Source organism: Octopus sinensis, linkage group LG6, assembly GCF_006345805.1.
Source record: "Octopus sinensis linkage group LG6, ASM634580v1, whole genome shotgun sequence".
In the NCBI taxonomy this organism is placed as follows: domain Eukaryota; kingdom Metazoa; phylum Mollusca; class Cephalopoda; order Octopoda; family Octopodidae; genus Octopus; species Octopus sinensis.
In genome coordinates this window covers 100,160,499-100,181,457 of record NC_043002.1, presented here as the reverse complement: position 1 = coordinate 100,181,457, position 20,959 = coordinate 100,160,499, and the positions used below count along the sequence as shown (strand labels likewise).

The window sequence follows — 20,959 nt, the reverse complement described above, 5'->3', positions numbered from 1 at the left end:
GTGTAGATGTGTGGATGATGGTGTGGGGCTGGCAAGTGGTCAGTGTTAGTGTGTGCGTAGTGTGTGATATGATGTGTGGTATGGTCGTGTATCGTGAGGTGGTGTGGTGTAGTGATATACACGTTCTTCAGGAAAAGGTGTCATTCGAGTTCACAGTGAAATAGGAAATTAAATAAATGACAACGGAACAAAATGTTACACAACAAACTTTATTCGTTTGTATCTATGTTCTTGTGCATCACCAAAGCTCCGAAGCGAACATATATTGTAATAAACAAACTTTTAATTATCAGAGCATTGTAACTTATTGTTACTACAAGCTAATGAATTTCCTTACATTATTATTTTGCAACCTTATCGTTTATTTAATTTGTGACACACACACACACAGATATATAATTCATTTTTGAAATTGCTTCTCAAAGTTCTCAAAGCTATATGATATGAACCTTTCGGAGAAAGATATCCGGAGTCTGCCCGTGGAACTTTCCTATCTAAAAGGGACTTTGTTTTCAGTCCATCATTTCCTAGCTGTTATTTATAGTTTTTTATGTGTATTTTGAGACAAATTTTCTCCCCTCACGCAAAAACTATCCCACACTTACTCTGAAGTTATAAATTTCTTATGGCATCAATAATGTGTGTGTGCGTGTATGTGTACATATAGACCTAAAGACACTCACAGAAGGGTGCAATGTTTTGTTTTTCACCACGATTTTAATATTTCCCATTGCTTTCTTTCATTCACGAGAGAATCGCTTTAGTGTGTTTGGCTACATGAGAACCTTTTAATCAGTAGATCGTAAAATATGCTTGCAAAATTCATTTGTAGTCAAATTTGGTTTTCAGCAAATCAAAAGTAGCCCTAAGTACTCATTGACATATTTTTAGTATACTTAGATTAGTTTAAGATATGTGTTGAATAATTGGCGAGGAAGTAATACATCCCTCAATCAGATATGTTTATTGTAAGTATTGCATGCGAAAGAAAATGGTCAAGGAAATGCAAGGTAACTAGACCCTATACTTATAGTTTATTTGATGGCATAAAAAGCGCACAGGAATATTAGATGCAGCCCAATTTTAGTAGTGCATATTAAGGCAACTTGTTTTAGCGCATTAAAGAATATAGGTGACCCAAATTTGCATATAAGGTCACAGGGTGATTTTTTGAGACATGTCTTCGGAAAAATTGGCGTCTTCTCTACTATCATGTACGGCTCCTAGACCTCCGGTACTCCTTGCTGATTTGTTCTTTTCTAATGTATCAATATACAACTTTTTTATGTTAGTGATTAGTTATATGTTTCTGTAAAATAGTGTAGGACAGTGACATGTTGTGAAGTTGTAACTTTCGTCAGTGCAATTCTTCAACTCTATTTACACAGTGAGCATCAGTACTCAGCATGTCAAATATAAACCGAATATATGACTCAAGTTTTCTTCTTTCAACACATATAGTGAGACCTTCACAGAGGTTTGTTTCATAACATGTTGTGTGAAATACGAGAATTTCGACTGCACTTGTGCTTTTACAAATATTTTATTTGGTTAAATTTCTTACAATGGTGTTTGGGAATTAAACCATTCGCATATTCAAATCATTAACATCTTAGTCTGCAGAGCTTATTCACTTTTATCTTAAATATTGATTTTTTTTCGTGTTTAGGTCCATGCCAGTATGATCGACCAAACCTGTGATCAAATAACTGCAACAGTTACAACCCAGTCTTTATCAAACGTTGTGTACTCGTGTCTTCATTATTGATATGTATTTTTCTGAAGATAGTAGGTTGTAATCTACGAAAGCTTTGGCTGCTAAGTCTAGTAAGACGAATGAGTATATAGAGATTCCATCATTGCTAGATGTTTCAGATAAGTATAGTAGTGCAAATTTTCTGGTATATATCTACATGATTTTATTAAGTGACTGTCATATGAGCGTAATTTTCGAGGAGATATTAAAATTTGGACTATAATAGTTGCAGTGTCGTGACTAGATAAGCGCTTTTGACAATCTGGAAGACGCGAGCTTCTTTTATTATTTATTTATTTTTTTGTCGGAAAGTGTAAAATTCATGACTGACACATGAATATTGCAAAGAAAAAGATATTTAAGTGAAGCAAAGTTTTTGCTATGAAAGGGTGAATTCGTTTAAAAGTTGCTGAGAGAAAATTTCACTAATATTTTAGTATCCACTGAAAATATTGCAAAACTCGATTTCATTACTAATCATGAAAAGCTTTCTAAGAAGCGATTTAAAGTCTAAGATGGAGAAAGATTATTCGGAGAACCGCACATCCTGTACGAAATTGTATTTGATGGAGTAGGCATAGTGTAATCAATGTTGAGATTGAAACGCTGATGCATAACAGTTTCAGGAATACATAAAAGATAGAGATGTCAGCCTAGGAAAAATATCACAAACTATATTTGTTCTGAAGAATGTAAGTAGGAACACGTATAAAAATATGAAAGGGCATAAAGCATCGATTAATTTCAATGACGTCGTAAGATATCGCCAAGAGAAATAAAATCTGGTAACTGTTATTAGAGTTATCAGGAAAATACAAACCCAAAGGTAATTTCATTTGCCGTTATACTAATTTCTCATTCATTTAACCGTTCATGCAAAACAGCTGATATTTCATAGTTGTAGGGTGACGATGATAACAACTAAATTTATTCCAAAGTTATACACTCATTCCTGTTTATATATCTTTAGTAAGAAACATTCTCATGGCCCCGGCAGACAAAATGGAAAAGATGGATAATTAAATATAATGTAGCTAATGATGAACACATACCTTTTCTTCCGTAGCTTTGGCAAGTAGTTTAGCGTGGTCTTCGGGAGGCATACCAAATGCATCTTGTGCATATTGGTAGAGATCTTGCATGTATGGTAGGTGTCCACCAATGGTTGTCCCGATCTTATGTTTAATGGTATAGAGAACTTCAATGTAAAGAAGCTCATACTGAAAAAGAAAGCCATCAATGACACTAATAACAATAATAATAACATCAAAAACAACAACAACAACAACAACAACAACAATAATAATATAATAATAATAATAATAATAATAATAATAATAATAATAATAATAAAATACCCGTGTATTTTAATTTAACTTAAAAAAAAATGAACGAACTATTGAGTTTAGTTTAATGGCCTACCAACTACTATGAGTTTCTTTGCCCTAGGAGTCGGGAAGACACTCGGCAAGAAATGGAAGCAAATTTGAAGGAAGAAAAATAAAAAATAATGATGATAATGATAATAATAATAATAATAATATAATAATAATGATGATAATAATAATAATAAACTGTAAGCCAAGATATGGACAAATGGCTGGAGGAGATTGAAATAGAATGCCCGGTAGAGCTCCTACAGACCGTTTGCCTCTCTTAGAGAGCAAAGATTATCAGGAGGGTTCTAAGCACTTGAAAGACTGCTGAAAACTTGCTGTGGATACCTAAGGTTACAGGGAGAAACCCGGTATCCACACCATACTTACAAGGAATAAGACCGAATCTGCGCCAAACCGTAATAATAATAATAATAATAATAATAATAATAATAATAATAATAATAATCATAATAATAATAATGATGATGATTCCCTCAAGCAGTACCAGACAGTGGTTCTCATTGATTTTGATCTTAACTGATTGACAGTATTAAAATGTACATTGTTTTTGTCTTGGTATAAAAGATGGGCTGCAGAAAATATTCGGCGCGGTACCACAGATTTGTTTGTCAATTGTTTGATATTAACTTGTTAAGCATGTCCCTTAGTAGCTGACTATATATCCTTCTCTGATCCCGAGCAGAAGTAGTGGGAGAGCATCATGGCCCTGTGTTGAGAGGAATTCTTTGGGGTTTGAATAATTAACCTCTGGAAACATGGGCTTTTTGTTCCTCATCCTTAAAACAAACCATATTCAGGGAACTTTAAATTCGGATGTACCACCTGATCTGAGGAAGATTCTAACTGGGCCCCAGCTGCAAGGTTATGTGCTGTTTATCTTGATATGAGGTAACCATGTCTCGCACATATGTTTATGATGCATGTGCTTGGTGTACCCTTATCAGATGGATAGCCATGATGAGTATATTGGGTTTCGTATATTTGTACCCTAGTGTCACTTTGATGGCATGCGCTGCTCTTTCACTCAATGATGATGATGATAATAATAATAATAATAATAAGAAGAAGAAGAAGAAGAAGAAGAAGAAGAAGAAGAAGAATGCCCTGATGAAGTACCAGACAGTGGCTCTCATGGCTTTTGATCTTAACTGATTGGAAGTGTTATCATGTACATTGTTTTGTCTTGGTATAAAAGATGGGCCACAGCAAATATTCTGCTCAATACCACAGATTTGCTTGTCAGTTGTTTGATCTTAACTAGGCGACCATGTCCCTTAGTGGCTGACGATATGTGCATCCCTGATCACGAGCTGAAGTAGTGGGGGAGCATCATAGCCATGTGTTGAGAGGAATTCTTAGCGGTTTAGATAATTCACCTTTGGAAACAAGGGTGGTTCGCTCAACATCCTCAAACAATCCTTATTCAGGGACCTTTTGAGCCGGATGGGCTACTCGAGCAGAAGAAAATTCTAACTGGGCCCCACCTGCAAGGTCATGCGCTGTTTATCTTGATATGAGATCACAATGTCGCGCACATATGGTTGTGATGCATGTACCTGGTGTACCCTTATCAGACGGGCAGTCATAATGGATATACTGGCCTTCGTATAGTTTACTCCAGTGTCACTTTGAGGGCATGCACTGCTCACTCACTCAATAATAATAATAATAATAATAATAATAATAATATTTTCAAATTTTTGAACAAGGCTGGCAATTTCTGGGTGGTGATAGATGATTATATTAAACCCCAACATTTGACTGGTACTTTATTTTTTCTCAACCTTGAAACGAAGAAAGACAAAATTGACCTCAGTGCAACTTGAACTCAGAAGGTAAAGAACCAGAAGAATTGCCACTCAACATTCTGTCGAACTTGTTAATGATTCTAACAGTTCATTGTTTTATTAAATCAATAATGATAATAACTCTGCTTGGTTTAGGCACAAGGCTGGCAAAATTGTGAGGATGTAGTTAGGCGATACCATCGAATCCTTGTTCTGAATGGCATATTATTTTATATAAGCGCCTGTTTGAGTAATAAAAATATGACATTATGACTTATAATATCTGAAAATCGTGATTAATTACTATTATGTCTTGAACAAGGTGTCAACTTACTTCCTGCTTTGTTGGTTGATGCAGTTTAAGTTTTAAAGCTATCTGTTGCTCTGCTGGCAACGGTTTTTCGGCTTTCTTGGCTTCTTCGTGCTGCAAAAACAAAAAAAAAAAAGAATACATATGCATGTCTAAACATAGAAACTGAATTAAAAATAAGTCAATTTTAAAATCATATACAATAATGATTTTCAGCAAATATATTTCTTTATTGGTTTGAATAAATAGAGTGAACTGCTTTAAAGTGTTTTTTCTAGATTACATTTACCTATCCTATGGATATTGTAAGATGGAAGTGAAGAAATCTTTGGCAACCGACGAAATTTTGCCCCCAATAAAACTGGAAATCCCATTCACAAATGTTTTGAAAAATACCTATGATCGGAAGCAAAACAAAAAAATTTTACAACTTAAGGTTGTACTTCTCTTGTATTATTCATCAAAGATTGATGTCTAGATGTTTTTAAAATGAGCAATATGATCAAAGTTCAACAAAATTTACTAATTTCACAAAAAGAAAGGATCTAGCAACCTAGATGTTACAGAAGTATTGTGATTCTATGTACGATTGTGATGGCTTTCTCTGGCTAAAGAATTAGTGCATATTCAGCCCTTCTAACGTTAGATGAACATCTTCTTATATTTCAAATTAACTATATGACCAAAAATGATTATAGGTCTTGGCATCTTTGCTCGATATGTAATCATTTAAGGGATACACGTCTGGTGATCGTCCTGGGAGTTGAGACTGCCGAAGATCGCGTGAATATTCCAGACTTTAGTCTAATCGAAGTTTACATCTGTATTACATGTTATATTGTTGGTGATTAGAATGTAATGGATAATTGCATATTGTAATATATTTCGGGATATTTCAGAAAATGAATTTCAAATCCTTACATTATTAATAGCATTGTAGAAAACTGAATTTCCTGATTATGGTAACGGAACAAAAGCAATAATCACTATTTTAACAACGTCCTATATTTCATGTCCAACACTTGCTTAAGACAACGGAAGGAATAAAGACAAGTCTATTGCATCATTTTGACTATACCAAGACTTGATATTATTGAAATAACAATCAATGATTAATTACGAATGATCAGGAGAGAAAATACTGCTTGCATTTAGGTGTATTTCAATTGCTTTCATTTTACTTACATATATCAATAATTCAATCTTGCTGATTCCCACAATATAACACTGAATCTAATATACAATTTGAAAAGTTAATTACTGTCCGTCAGACTATAGTTGTTTAATGCGTGTTTTCTCTCTTGAACTAAATATATTCGTATAAAACTAAAAATTTCGTGACTACGAGAACGCCTATATGCATGCACATTTATCCGCAAGCAGCAAAGAGAGCTTATAATCACACATAATTGATTTGATATAATTACACTTGACAGCTGAATACAGTTCAGCAACACAATTATTGAAATTCTGAATATATATATATATATATAAACTCCCTTCGATCATGAATGACCGTGTGATTGTGCCTAAAAATTTACCCTTCGAGGGACAAGTCCGGGCAGTGAAATTTTTTTTTCCTACGAGAGTTCAGGACCTCAGTTATGAACTTATTTGTAAACAGCCAATCAGAGCTCAACTATTAAACTAGTGTCCACTTGGTCACAAAAATACTCTGCATGTACCCATTGATCTAGAAACATCGGAATCAATATGGCATTGTGTCGTATTGCGCCCTCCTTGGATATATCAATAGGTAAATGCAGTATCGCTAATCTGTCTGAGCATAGGTACCTAATTTTAGCTCTATATAGAGAAGGTGCTAAATTGATCTATAAGCATGGTGGAAGGGGGGAATGTGCTGTTTATGTGAAACCTACTATGCTGTACTCACACGCTGACATACCCCATTCTATGGCTGACTGGCTGTACTGTAGCTGTACAGAGTATGTGGATTTTCAAGGCGATTTCTGATCCGCTGTGTGCAAATGAGTTCATTACTGTGGTCTGGAACTCTCTTGAAAAAAAAATTCGCGTCTGCGAAAGGTTTTTTATGGTAGACCAGCAGTCGCTCATGTATGCCAGATGCTCCTCTTCACGTCACTGATATTATCCGAAGGAAGGACAAAGGCCGATTTCGCCGGGCACCACTGAAGTTGCACCGCATTCCAACAGCTTAGCGAAATAGAGTAACGTGAAATAGAGTGTGTTGCTCAAGAATACAACAAACAAACTGGTCCGGGAATCGAACCCATCACCTCATGATTGTGAACCCTAAGCTCTAATCACTGAGCATACCCCTTGACAAACACATACATACACATACACTATATATATATATATATATACATAGATATACATACATACATATTATATATATTAATAGTTATCGCCATACTAATATGGCAGTCTATAAATATAAGACTAAAGCTGTCGCTGAAAAGCTCCAAGAGGCCACCGCCTCTAGCTAGCTCTATGACACACGAACCTGCGTCCATTACAACCTTCGAACAGGGGAGATCAGCCGCTTCACCTTGCTAGTCAGACATCTGCAGACATGTTTCAGGGTTGTTGCACTTTATCTGTGGACTATACATTACAAACATACATACACACACACATACATACATTATATATATATATATATATATATATATATATAATATATATATATATATATATGTATGTATGTATGTGTGTGTGTGTGTGTATGTATGTTTGTAATGTATAGTCCACAGATGAGATCCAAAGATTCGCAGTAAAGAAGAAAATAGTGCTCAAAATATTTAAATTGAGATTCCAATCGATTCCGTAGAGAACTGCCGTAAGAGAGATCACGGTGAGGGGATATAGAAGCAGTTATCCAAATAAACAAATTAGGCACAATCTCGCAACTTGTGAGAAAGCAAAAGGTGGACACATTCAGATGAGGAATTTATATGTATAAATATATAGATATTTATATCAATAGCTCCAACTTGCACAGAGTACAAACGACAAAGAAAATTAAAAGAGTTGAAAGAAAGGTATTATAAGTCTAACAGCTCTTCTCTTTCTGCGGGACCTGAGATCCATAATAATGCTAGTAGATGTAATTCATTTCAACACGTGTACGTGATGGATACAATCAACATTGTATGAGACGGGACTCCGTCATCAGGGTAGAGAAAATATTACATTTCAGTTCTTAATGAAAAGAACTTCAAAGATGGAATGATGAAATGTGGAGAGGTGGAGAAATGGGAATACACCTATACTTAAATTTCTCAGCTAAGAGTCTATCACAATATATACCAGAAACAGCTGTAAAGTAATAAAATTCATTACATAAGCTTTCTTTTTTCGGTGTCATCTCTTTGTTCCTTCAAATGCACACACACATACACACATACACACACACACAGAGACACCCACCACACACAAACACCCCCAAACATATATATAATTTGGACGAATGCGTAGTGTTCAATTGGTATAGAGGATATAGTGCTTTTTTAATTAAAATTGAAACTGAGTGTTTGTCTTCAGAATCGATGAACACGGTGGCGTGAAACGATATGTGTGTGTGTGTGAGTGTGTGTATATATATGACATATTGAATGAAGTGTTACATTTGTTGAATCTTGACTTCTATAATAAATCTCTGCTGAAACATTCAATATGTACCAAAGAAATAAAGCCCAAATATTCTCTCTTGTCGATAGTTTGCCACTGTTAGCATTGAAGGTAATTATCAAGATACAGTTATGATCAGTCCAATTAACAGTAAACGATAACTTACCAAATTTACACTTCTTTTGCGTGAAACATTTTTTTCAACAAATTTCAACTATCAATAATTCGTTTATTGAATAACGTGATAAAATTATCGAACAAAACGTGTGAATACATGGAGTGGGAGATATATTTAAGCAACAAATTAAGGTAATAACAAACACCAGATGGATGGAATATATCACCGTTGCTTCTTGTCAAACGAGCGCATAAAGCATAAATACTGACTTTGCTTTTATCATCAAAATAGCTCAGTCACCAAATGACTCATTAAAAGAAATACAGTAAATTTACAGGAATTAAATAAAGAAATTGTTGAATATATATAGATGGGCTGGACACGTCGCCCGGCTCACCGATAATCGGTGGACGCACGCAGATGTCGAGTGGTACCCGCGTGAGCGGCAAAGACCACCCGGAAGACCTCCACGACAGTGGAGTGACGATTTCAAGAGGACGATTGGAATCACGTGGATGAGAAAGGCGCGATCCAGAAAGGAGTGGACAGCGTGCTGTGACCAGCGGTGTCAAATGAACGCCTGACGGACTGGTCGGTCAAAGTCAAGTGATCAAGTGATATATATATATAGGAGTAAAAAGGTTGAAAGTAGATTCGTCCTTTAAGTTCGAGGTTTCCAAAAAAGATTTCTAATCTTGATTCTTCATATTTTGCTGGTAGTTTACGGGCGTAAATTTGCGAAGATATGGAAGTAATATTTAAGTCCCATAAAATTCATCAATTTTATTAACTATAACTGAGTTATAGTTAATATCCAACTTGACTCACATCTCTTCCTCATAAGGGTAAAAATATGAATCTCTTAGATCCAATCCTGCTATAATATTTCTCAAGTTAATTGAAATTCTGTCTTTACTTCCTGCACTGAAGGATGTATGTAATTAAGTTAATTTCATTAATTTAATGTAATTCAATTCAATCATGAATTTGCATTATTTTCATATTTCTGTACAAAACGATCATCTTCATGAATTAAAATTCTCTTATATACTTCAACAACTTGTCTCCTCCATTTTAAACTAAAATGATGGGTTTTATGGGACTTATTTCCATAAATCTACCACAATTTATATATATATGGGCGCAGGAGTGGCTGTGTGGTAAGTAGCTTGCTAACCAACCACATGGTTCCGGGTTCAGTCCCACTGCGTGGCATCTTGGGCAAGTGCCTTCTGCTATAGCCCCGGGCCGACCAATGCCTTGTGAATGGATTTGGTAGACGGAAACTGAAAGAAGACTGTCGTATATATATATGTGCGTGTGTATGTGTGTTTGTATGTCCGTGTTTGTCCCCCTAGCATTGCTTGACAACCGATGCTGGTGTGTTTACGTCCCCGTCACTTAGCGGTTCGGCAAAAGAGACCGATAGAATAAGTACTAGCCTTACAACGAATAAGTCCCGGGGTCGATTTGTTCGACTAAAGGCGGTGCTCCAGCATGGCCGCAGTCAAATGACTGAAACAAGTAAAAGAGTATATATATATATATATATATATATATATTCAGAATTTCAATTATTGTGTTACTGTACTGCAGAAACTATCGGACTCATAACATCTGAGCACACGATGAGGAAATTTTTATGGTCTCGTGTGCAAGAAATAACACTCATATCGTAGCTAAAGAAAGGCAACAACCTCGTTTTAGTAGTTTAAGCAAAGAATGACAATTGTGTAATGTAGTCCCGGTAACACCTCCGTGGGTGGAAGGTTTAAATCATGGGTCTTCTTTATGAAGACGCATACTAAACACCCAGAACATTCTGAAATCTAAGAACACATTGAAACTATGTCCTCCAGCAAAAATACCAGTAAAACAACGGAAGTAAAAATATAATGTCGAATGTTTTAAATAATATACGAAATAATATATATCACTTATAACAACCGAATACACAAGCCACAAAATTATATTTTATCAAAAGCAATAAACATAAGGAAGTACATGCAGCAAAACTAATTAACGAATATCAATGGAACCATATTTACGAACTGTGAATATAATATATAAATCTCTAGTATATAATAATGGAATGCACCACGGCACTTTACGAAAATTTCTTCCAGCGAAGCAAAGTCGAACATGGATCATCCCTATTAAGGCATTTTATTGAGTTGTCATGACAGCATCGTGGAAATTAAGACTAATTGAAAATGTGCATTTTCCCCTCTCACCAACACCTATTAAAATACAGTCGTAAGAAATATCCCTATATAAAATCCATTGACAAATTTCAAAAATATGTTCCTTATCCTCGTAAACGAAACCAAGCGGTTTAACACTGTAAAAGTAAATATAACGCAGTAAATACGAAGAAAAGTATGATTATATAAATGCGAAAAACTTATTGCAATAAATAAATAAATAAACATTAAAAAAAACATTTTCGATAATATGTGTGATTGTACAATCTTAAATACGTCGTTAAAGTAAAATTTTCCAGTTAAACACAATTAGAAATATATTCTCCACCGGAAACACCACTGGACGCAAATACAGTTTTATTGAGAGAACATCGTTGAGAAACTGAAGTATAGAGCACAACGGTAATACATGAGAATGGAAAGGAGAAAGAATAAAGATTAAGAAAATCACCAATATTTTTTAGTTGTAAGACCTGATAATTTTCAAACCAGAGATTGTTAGCTCCTGAAATTCATGTTGTCTTCAACTTCTTGTCACGGAGCTTAACCACTATCTATTTATTTACAGCTGCGATATAAAACCCATGATCCAATGAATTACAAGAGAGAACATTATCAACTTGAGAAATATTTCTAGAAGACCAAATAATAATACTTCCCAGATCCCAAACGTCTCTGAACAATATACATAAAGCATAGACTGATTACTTATTATTGCAGAGATATTTTGGTAGAAGACTTGAGAGAGTGTTATAAATGTATATAAAGAGCAACCGAGGATTATATCACTGAAAGACTTTTGACAGCAACAATGGATCTTCTATACGAAAGCAACATATGCTGCCAAAACGGAAAACATTAAGAGAATTAAAATGACTGAGAAAAATTAAGAATAGACACTTGCTTGAAGAATAAAGGTTTTTCAGCCAAAATTTCGTGCTGCCTTACACTAACAAGTCTCTTAAAGCAAACTAACATTCGTTACAAATAATTTGAAGGTTATAAACCACTCCTTTTTATGGATCATTACCATATATATATATACAAGACGCAATACCCATCGGAGAATCTATTCAGAACTCTACATGAACACATCATTGATATCAAAATACGCATGATTTGAGGAAAGTGTTCTAAATCAATAATAGTTATATTAAATATAGCATAAGAAATAATCGATTACCTCATTTGCAGCTACCTAGATCTTGCAAAGACTCAACATTTCCTGAGGCACAAACACGAGTTTGTAGCGATATCCACTGAACAATATTTAGGCACTCCCACATCAAAACGTGAAAGTAAATAACATAAATACTTACCAAATCTTATATATAAGAACACCTTGGTTATTATAGCTGATGTCTTTGAAGATGAAGACGATGATCAAAGCGAACTCTTAGATGTAATAATCAAAGGAAATATATTTTCTGTTCGATAGAAATCTTGATGTATTCCGACCAAATTATCACTCAAAAACACAAAGAAAATCTGCTAATGTCTAAAGAAATAGGGAAAACGGGGGAAGGAGAATAAAAGCAAGGCAAGTAAAGAAGATCCACGGTGTATGATAAAAGAAAATAACTGGAGTGAAAATATCTGCATTTTTAGGGCACCTAAGTTTATATATATATATATATATATATATATATATATATATATATGTGTGTGTGTGTGTGTGTGGTGTGTGTGTGTGTGTGTGTGTGTGTAAGATGTTTTGTAACAAGGAGACCCAAAAGGCAAGTAAGGCTATGTAAGCGCTACGGAAGGACCGCTCTTAAGCTCTCGGTTCAATAATAGCATGAGTGAGGAGTCTAGCGCAGGACCTGTGTGAGCGTGTATTTGTTAACTATAATAAGATAACGAGGCCAAGGCAATTTGATATTCCTAGCACATTTATAAGTAGAAAGGTGGTCTTACAGCTTTTTCAGGGAAATAAATGATATCATATCATCAGAGACTAGTTAAAAGAGCTTCAAGCTCTTTTAAATGGGACATCATTTATTTCCCCGAAACAGCTGTAAGACCACATTTTTAATTTCTAGGAATATCAAATTGCCTTGGCGTAGTTATTTTATTTAAAACACACACACATATACACACACTCACACACGCGTATATATATCTAAAACGTAGCCCTAATGAAAGCAGTTCCCATCTGAAATACACCTTCAGTTATCTGGCATTAGTTATAATCTATACCTAATCATCAGAATGAACCTCTAATAATGTAAAACCCTCTCCCATCTAAAATGAATGGGCTTTATGCCATACACTTAATGATTTACGAACACTAAACATTTCTACATAGCAATAACAATACTTTCGGAACATTATTTTGCAGTACGCCGCGTGGTGTAGTGAAATATTCGAATGAGGCTACTGGCAAAAAATAAGAATAACCGCTTTAAATGTTTAAACACGACCACATTTATTGGAGATTATTGTAGTTTATTATGAATAGCAGTAGTTAAGTGAGTCTCTGTTTTGTACCTTCGACATAAATTGAAGTATATAATGCATATGTTCTGTCTGGGGAATTTGAACTCAAAACAGTATAACTCATTGAAGTTTAGTTTTCTTACGCTAGTAATCCGATGGAAAACATCAAAATCACTTCTTGTACATTCGCCGCCCACTAAATGAATTTACGCATTGTATAAATAAATAAAGAAATAATTTTCTTTGAAGAATATTGGCAGCAAAAATACATATTTCACATTGAAATTTAAATGTGATTATGTTTATAGAATTTTAAATTAAATGTCAAAAAAAAAAAGTTCTTTTATACGAAGACAAATGACAACATTCCTTGTCGTTTAATTTCACGCTACAAAGATATTAATACACATTTAAAATAACCCTTTCCTGAGTAAAGTAACTATGGAAATCGAAGATCTGTTTAATGCTAAGTATTAGAAAACAAAATTAAATAATAGTTCATGAATCTGATTATACTTTTGGTGAATCAGTTGTAATGAATACAGAGACAATACAATGTACATGAAAGCTTACGTTTTGAATAGATTGAAAATTTAATTTAAGAATTATGACTAATTCTACAGATGCAAGAGAATTGGATTAGTTAATTACCACATAATAATATAATGATTAATTATAACGCGCAGCAAAAAGTAAATAAGACTATACACAACTGATTAACATATAAATGAAACTAATTAACATTTCTTTATAAATAATAGCTACCATACTTTTTGAAATAACTGCTTTCTGATTCACCACAGACAACTTAACCGCATTTAGTAAATGAAGCAACAGGATGTTGGAAATGTTGACATAACAGTGTAAGGCAAAGGAAATGATATTATCTGTAGATAACGATTTGGCGGACAATGAGTTTGTCGAGAATATTCGTTTCGTTTACCTTGCACGATTTAATATTGGTTTATTTTTTCACATTTAATAGACCCAATGCATTTAAATATATAGTTAAGCTAGAAGAAATGTGGAGCTATGAATTAATACAAATCTTAATCATAATGGAGAATGCAGTAACCACTCATTCTTCACATGATAACTGGAAGAGAAGTAGTTACCCTTACATTGAAAACCTGACTAGATTGTATGCAGCGGACTATAATTCTATAAGGACATTATAGTGCACGTGATGTTAAAGTAGCTATCTGAGAAGTAACATTTCCACAGCGGTTTTGAATCACACATTTTTTTTATTGCTTTACAACTTTACTTCTGTACTCTATAATTGCAATACAGAGAGCTTGTCTTAAAGTTATTGTGTTCAGAGTTTTCTTAAGTACTAATTTCTTAAATAAATGTTACACCACCGAAACCATGAATAAAAAGAAACCGGTTGCGGAATCAAGTTGCAGTTACCATACTTCAATACATTTAAGGTTTGATAGTAAATCCTCTGTAATTTATATATTTTTGAATTAATTAACTATCTTCTAAAAGAGTATCCATAAATCAGATTCTGACCGAATTTTATTTAACCATGATTGTTAATAAAACATATTTGTAAACGTATTAAAAGATGAATAACCTCGATAATGCAATAATTTGATACATTTGATACATTGTTTCAAAGAATACATCGCCCTAAATTTCTATTTATTTTAGACGGTAAACTGTAGCCCAATGTTGTTCACATTGCTCGCAAATTAGCCAACCGTAATAAAGATAATTCATTATTACAGACCTTTACTGTTAATGAAAGGTAAAATGGAATTAGACAATTCCTAACTATTCCTACTTTCCAGAAGACATTAGAATTGTAAATTAATTGAAATAGTTTCATTAGAGAATTCCAGTCCCTCTCTGGTCTTGGTTTTCGAGGAAATTATGCAATAATTTTGTTGCCATTGAATTTAAAATTTCTAGTCAGTTCGCCATATATCACTTATCTTTCTCGCTTATCTTCAGACACTTTTCTTCTGTATATATACATATCACCAGAATCTAGTTTGTATATATATATATATATATATATATATATATATATATATATATATATAGCACACCGAATATATTTGTCTTCCGGTAATCTTTAGTATAAAAGTTAACAAGATCATCAAAATTACAAACGAACGGAAGTCTGCATCTAACTATCATGTTTCATTATTTTCGAGAAATCGTTTCTATCCATATAATTTTCAGATTGAGTAAGTAGATAGTGCAATGCAGATGGACCAGAATCATTGAACTGTATATTGAATCATATCTGCTTACCGAAAGCAACCGCCAAATGGAACAAATTAATTCGCTACCTATCTACTAGATATAGCAGCCAAGTCACTGAACGTCACATTGTATCATCCAAAAATGAATGATTGGTGCATTGGCCAGTGTAGTCCTAGATACACAAAAAGACTAACGAGTGCTTTCGTATCATGAAATGCACCGCCCTTCGTCATAGGCCCGATCAAACTAAGTATGTGGACAAAATATCAATTATCTTCCATCCAATCACCAGAATATTACTGGAAAACTTTTGTCAACGGTGAAGGATAATACACAAAAGTTGCCTCAGCACTATTTGGATTCAGAGGAAGGAATGGCGAAATATAATATCTCGACGCATTTGGTTTCCAGTTTAGTTAAATTATTAATATCATTATTCTGGTATCGAAAGTAATTTAAGTAATACATTAAAGGCATGCATCGCATTTTAAATCAACCAACGATTATACCTTAAAGCCTCCAATGTTTTTTAGAATATGTTTTTTCAATAAAATTATTTCCAGAGAATAACAAGAACAAATCAGAAAGTAAAACGAATAATTGGGGCAGTAAACGGTGTTAGAATTAACAAACTAAGCTGTCGCAGAAATCTGAAAATGTGACAAGTTTTCCCAAATTAAGGTGAGATAAGCAATCTACAAAGATCAAAACAAAATAGTTAAGGGGAAAAGAAACAGGCAAAAAAATGTGAAATTAGGGAGTTGATAAGACATCGACGAATTGGCGAATAAAATAGTGTAATTATGTAAGGAACAGATAATTTATTGAAATGATAAAGGAAGTTTGTAGTAATTGCTGACTGGCGGTGTACTTCGGAACGCTTTTCATATCATAACCAACCAAATAAAGTGATAAAAATTCTGCGCTCTATATAGTGATATCATAGTACAAAGTATTAATACTGTGTTCATATTCAGAAATGAGTCTTGCCAGTAAACCGTCGAAAGGATGAAAAGCAAAGTTTCTAGAGTTCGAAACTATTTGATTGATTTAAAAAAAAAATATTCATAATTATTTGCACATAAACGTTTTAGCACATTTTAAACACATACTTACAGCATAAAATTAAAGAGGTTTTAGTTTTAATCATCTATATCAGCTTATATAGATGATTAAAAGTAATCATCTATATAAAAGTAATCAGAATTAATAGTTTTCTCTCTACATGTGCTGATAGTTAGTCAATGTATCTTCCTCTAGTTACATGCATAATTTTACGTTTTGCGTAGGAAATGCAAAGCTTCAGTCATACACGTTCTTACAAGTAATACTTAACTAATACTATATCAACTAATTAATTCTAACAGTTATGGTATGTTTTGCATAAATTATAAATGGCGGTATGTGTCGATATGATACAATTCAGGTGTTGCTACACGTTATGTTAGTTAGTTAATTTTTTGGCTCCAAAAGCAAAAAGCAAGGCCATGTAGGGGGACATGGAGTTATGTACAGGGTGGTGTTCATGTAAAGAGTTCAGGCCACTTGAGGTCAAAGGAGACTTTGACCCGAGCGGTCGTCGGCATCTTCACCATCTCGTCTGGCAGCTTATTCCACGGATTCGCAACTCGGACGGAGAAAAGCCCCTCTCCTTCGATTGAGATTAAATCGTCGCAGATAGAGCTTTTCGGAGTGACCCCGCAGCCGACGCTCTTGAGCAGGAGTGATGAACAGCTCTTTCGAGAGGTTACACTTTCCGCTTATGATGTTGTGAGCAAGAATGAGATCTCCACAGCGTCGTCGTTTTTCTAGAGAATAAAGGTCGAGCGTCTTCAGCCTTTCTTCATAAGACAAATTCTTGAGACCAAGAACCATGCGGGTAGCCAGCTTCTGGACTCTTTCGAGATGCTGTATGTCTTTGAGGAGATAACGAGAGTTATGAATTAAGAACACAAATAATATATTATCATAAGGTATTGCATCTCTCTCTATTCACAGACATATCTTAGTGTTTCAAATTTAATAAAGTGAAACAAGTATTTGACTGGTTTAGTTTCCAATTGCCATCACCGAGTCTTTAGAATTTCAACAATACAATATTATTTTTAAACATAATTTTGCATTTTGAAATCTATATGTTTATTTGTTATAAACAGTGTACCGAATTAAAGAAATAACGAAATAACAATGATATATTTCTAGAAATAATCTATTTTTAGTTTTCGCTATACTACTTAAGAGGTTATTAAGGTGAAGTGTAATGTTCATTTATAGCAAATGAAATAGTATTGTGTTTGGGGAATAATAACTTCATCGGCTATAGGTCTCTATTTGTTTATGTCCGTACCTTAGAAAAAGGCAATTAACACAATGGGTTTCGCTCAAAAAATACCGGTTACCCGTATTTTCGCTAATGTTTGCTACATTGCTGATATCCATTGCTACTGACACGTGCACATGTGTGATGCGCTTCCATACAATTTCCGTCTACTCAATTGCACTCAGAAGCTCGTTGGTGGTGATGAGGGACAAACTGACACTATAGAATAAATGTAATCAAGAGGTGGGATTGAGACCAGAAACACGTGTTTGCAAACTGAACTAGCGAGCCGTAAATATATTCTTGAACCAATGTAATAAAGGTCTTAGTTTCCAAATTCTAATATTTCCAGGGTTGAAATTTATCACATCACCATACTAGTGGTGTCGATCTAAGTTACCATAGGTAAAACCTATGTTACTAAACGATTATACCTGAAACCCTGAGTTACTAATCGCTATTCCAAATATTAAATAATATGCTTGAATCTAAATTTTATATCTTTGTTTATTTTGGAAAAAGACCAAAAGCAGAAGACTATGCTTCAGTATAGCACTACTTAATTCTTCTGTAGGCTTTCTGAAACCATATTAATCTGTCATATTTACAGAAATATGTCTCGCTCAACTCCTATGAACTATGAATAATTCTGAATAGAAATCGTAGCATTGCATAGTCACTAAGAAGGATTGTGGTCATTTACACAGGGGAATTTTATGATTCAGAAAACACGACTTTGCAGACTCAATTTTATCTACAACATTTTATGTATACCATTCTGATTCTTTTCAGCGACAGTATCCATTAGCAAACTCGTTTAATCTCATTTTATTATTTTTCTATTATGGAATAGTATATTCTTATATTTATGATCGAATAAGTTAAAAATATATATAAAAGTAACTGCGTATTCTAACATACTGAAACTCCAAGAGAATAACTTTTTTTGTTATAATGCAGTTCAACTGTACCTAGACTTACTTGTTTCCTCTATTATATGGTTGTCACCTTTATGAAGCAAGTTTCTCATATATCTACAGTGAACCTACGTTTGTATTCAGTGATAACAACAAAACATTCTGAAGCGCTCTATATCAGCTACATAGTTCTTGTTTGTATTTTGATTGAATTAAATACACAGCAAGAAAGCAAAAACAAAATATAAGTGATATCATCCAACATGAAGTTGTCCATTGTATTTTTATTTAATCCTGCAGGAATTAAATAAAGGATTTCACTACAAGGTACTCATTAAATAATTATGCCAACTCTTGAGATACATACCTACTTTTGTTGAGTATAATCATTAAAAAAAATATCAAATGCATGTTTATATTATCAATACTTTATTTTTATGGTTACAAATATTATTCGTTGGAGTCTTGTTATACATGATTCTTTTTCTAATAAAACAGCTATTTCATTCGTTATCATGCTTTGGCTCAAGTAGTATACTTTCTTTGTTTTCTTCCGCGTTTGTTTTCAGGCAAATAATAAGATCCAAGAATATTTTTTATAAACTAAAAAACTGCGTCGCGGAACAGTTAATGTTCTGACATAAAGACAGGTAAATTTAATTTTCATTTATTTGTTTGTTAAGCTGTCAAAATTTTCATCGCTATATAAAGTTAACACTGAACCAGCTGCATGGGTGCGACGAAAATGTTGATAACACAGAACAAATTTATAAGTATGCAATTTACCAGGTTTGATGCATTTAAAGTACTAAATTAATTCTAAAAAACAAAATAATTGTTTTTGATTAAGGCATAAAACCAGTGATATTGAGGGGAGATTATTAGTAGAATGCTTCAATCAAGTCCTTGACTATCATTTCCTTTATCATACCGGGAAAGGAAAGACAAATTTGACAGCGGTGGAATTAGAGCTGCAGAAAAGCGTTTTTCCTGCGCTCTACCGATTCTTCTATTTCGCTGTATTATACTGAGCTAGTAATGCAATTAAAAGATATATTCATTACACTATAACTCATTATGACGTTTGATTAATTCTGAGCATTTTCATTTCGCGTAGTGATGCAATGAAATATGAATCCCAAGAGTAAATTCCAAATCAGCATTGAATATAGACTAAACAACGTAGCCATTGTGGGACACCATCTAATAAATAATTGGTTGCTCGAAGCATTGATAATAACATTCTTCTGCTACTGGAGCAGAACATTTGATAACATACGGCATAAAAAAAACGATACAGTAGTAGAGAGTTGATTGTTGCTATGTAGCTTAATCATATTATTCTGTTCATAAACGGGAGAAAGGTGTAATTATGATAGCAAATATAAAATAAATAAAGAACTGTATATTAGAAAAAAGATTCTAATTTGCTCTTCGTCTAGCACCAGTGCGTAATTTTACTTATTTATGAGCGCATGTATGGCGAAGTGGTTGGGAATTTCGCTTCAAAATAACGTCTTCCTAGTTTTCATTACCCTTCACGGAAACTAAAGTAGCGTACATGTCTTTTACCATAACGTCAAGTTCCCTAATACCTTACAAAATTGGCAGGCGGTAATTGAGCGAAGTTTCTCGTGTGTATCGATGCACATATACACTCACTCACACACCTACATATAGATGTAGGTATGTATATGGAGTGCGTATGTATTTCTAATTTGAAAGTGACTTCATATCATGAATGTATATGGGTGAGAGTTGTAAAGCGTAGACATCAGCAAAATACATCGTGTTATTGATGCACACACGTTTCTTTCGCCGCTAGAAATGCGACTGAGCGGCATTTAGTTGCTGCTGGCTTTAAACTTTCGAT

General features: G+C 33.9%; 1 protein-coding gene across 2 annotated transcripts in view; it reads right to left on the bottom strand.

Annotated features, from left to right (window-relative positions):
- LOC115213303 (BAI1-associated protein 3-like) overlaps window positions 1-20,959 on the bottom strand; it is a 1,469,361-nt gene that overhangs the window by 503,508 nt on the left and 944,894 nt on the right. For both annotated transcript variants that reach the window (XM_036504187.1, XM_036504188.1), the window contains 2 exons: window positions 5,278-5,367; window positions 2,809-2,976 (listed from right to left, as the gene is read on the bottom strand). In XM_036504187.1, the coding sequence (XP_036360080.1) occupies window positions 2,809-2,976; window positions 5,278-5,367 (258 nt within the window). The remainder of the gene's footprint in view (window positions 1-2,808; window positions 2,977-5,277; window positions 5,368-20,959) is intronic.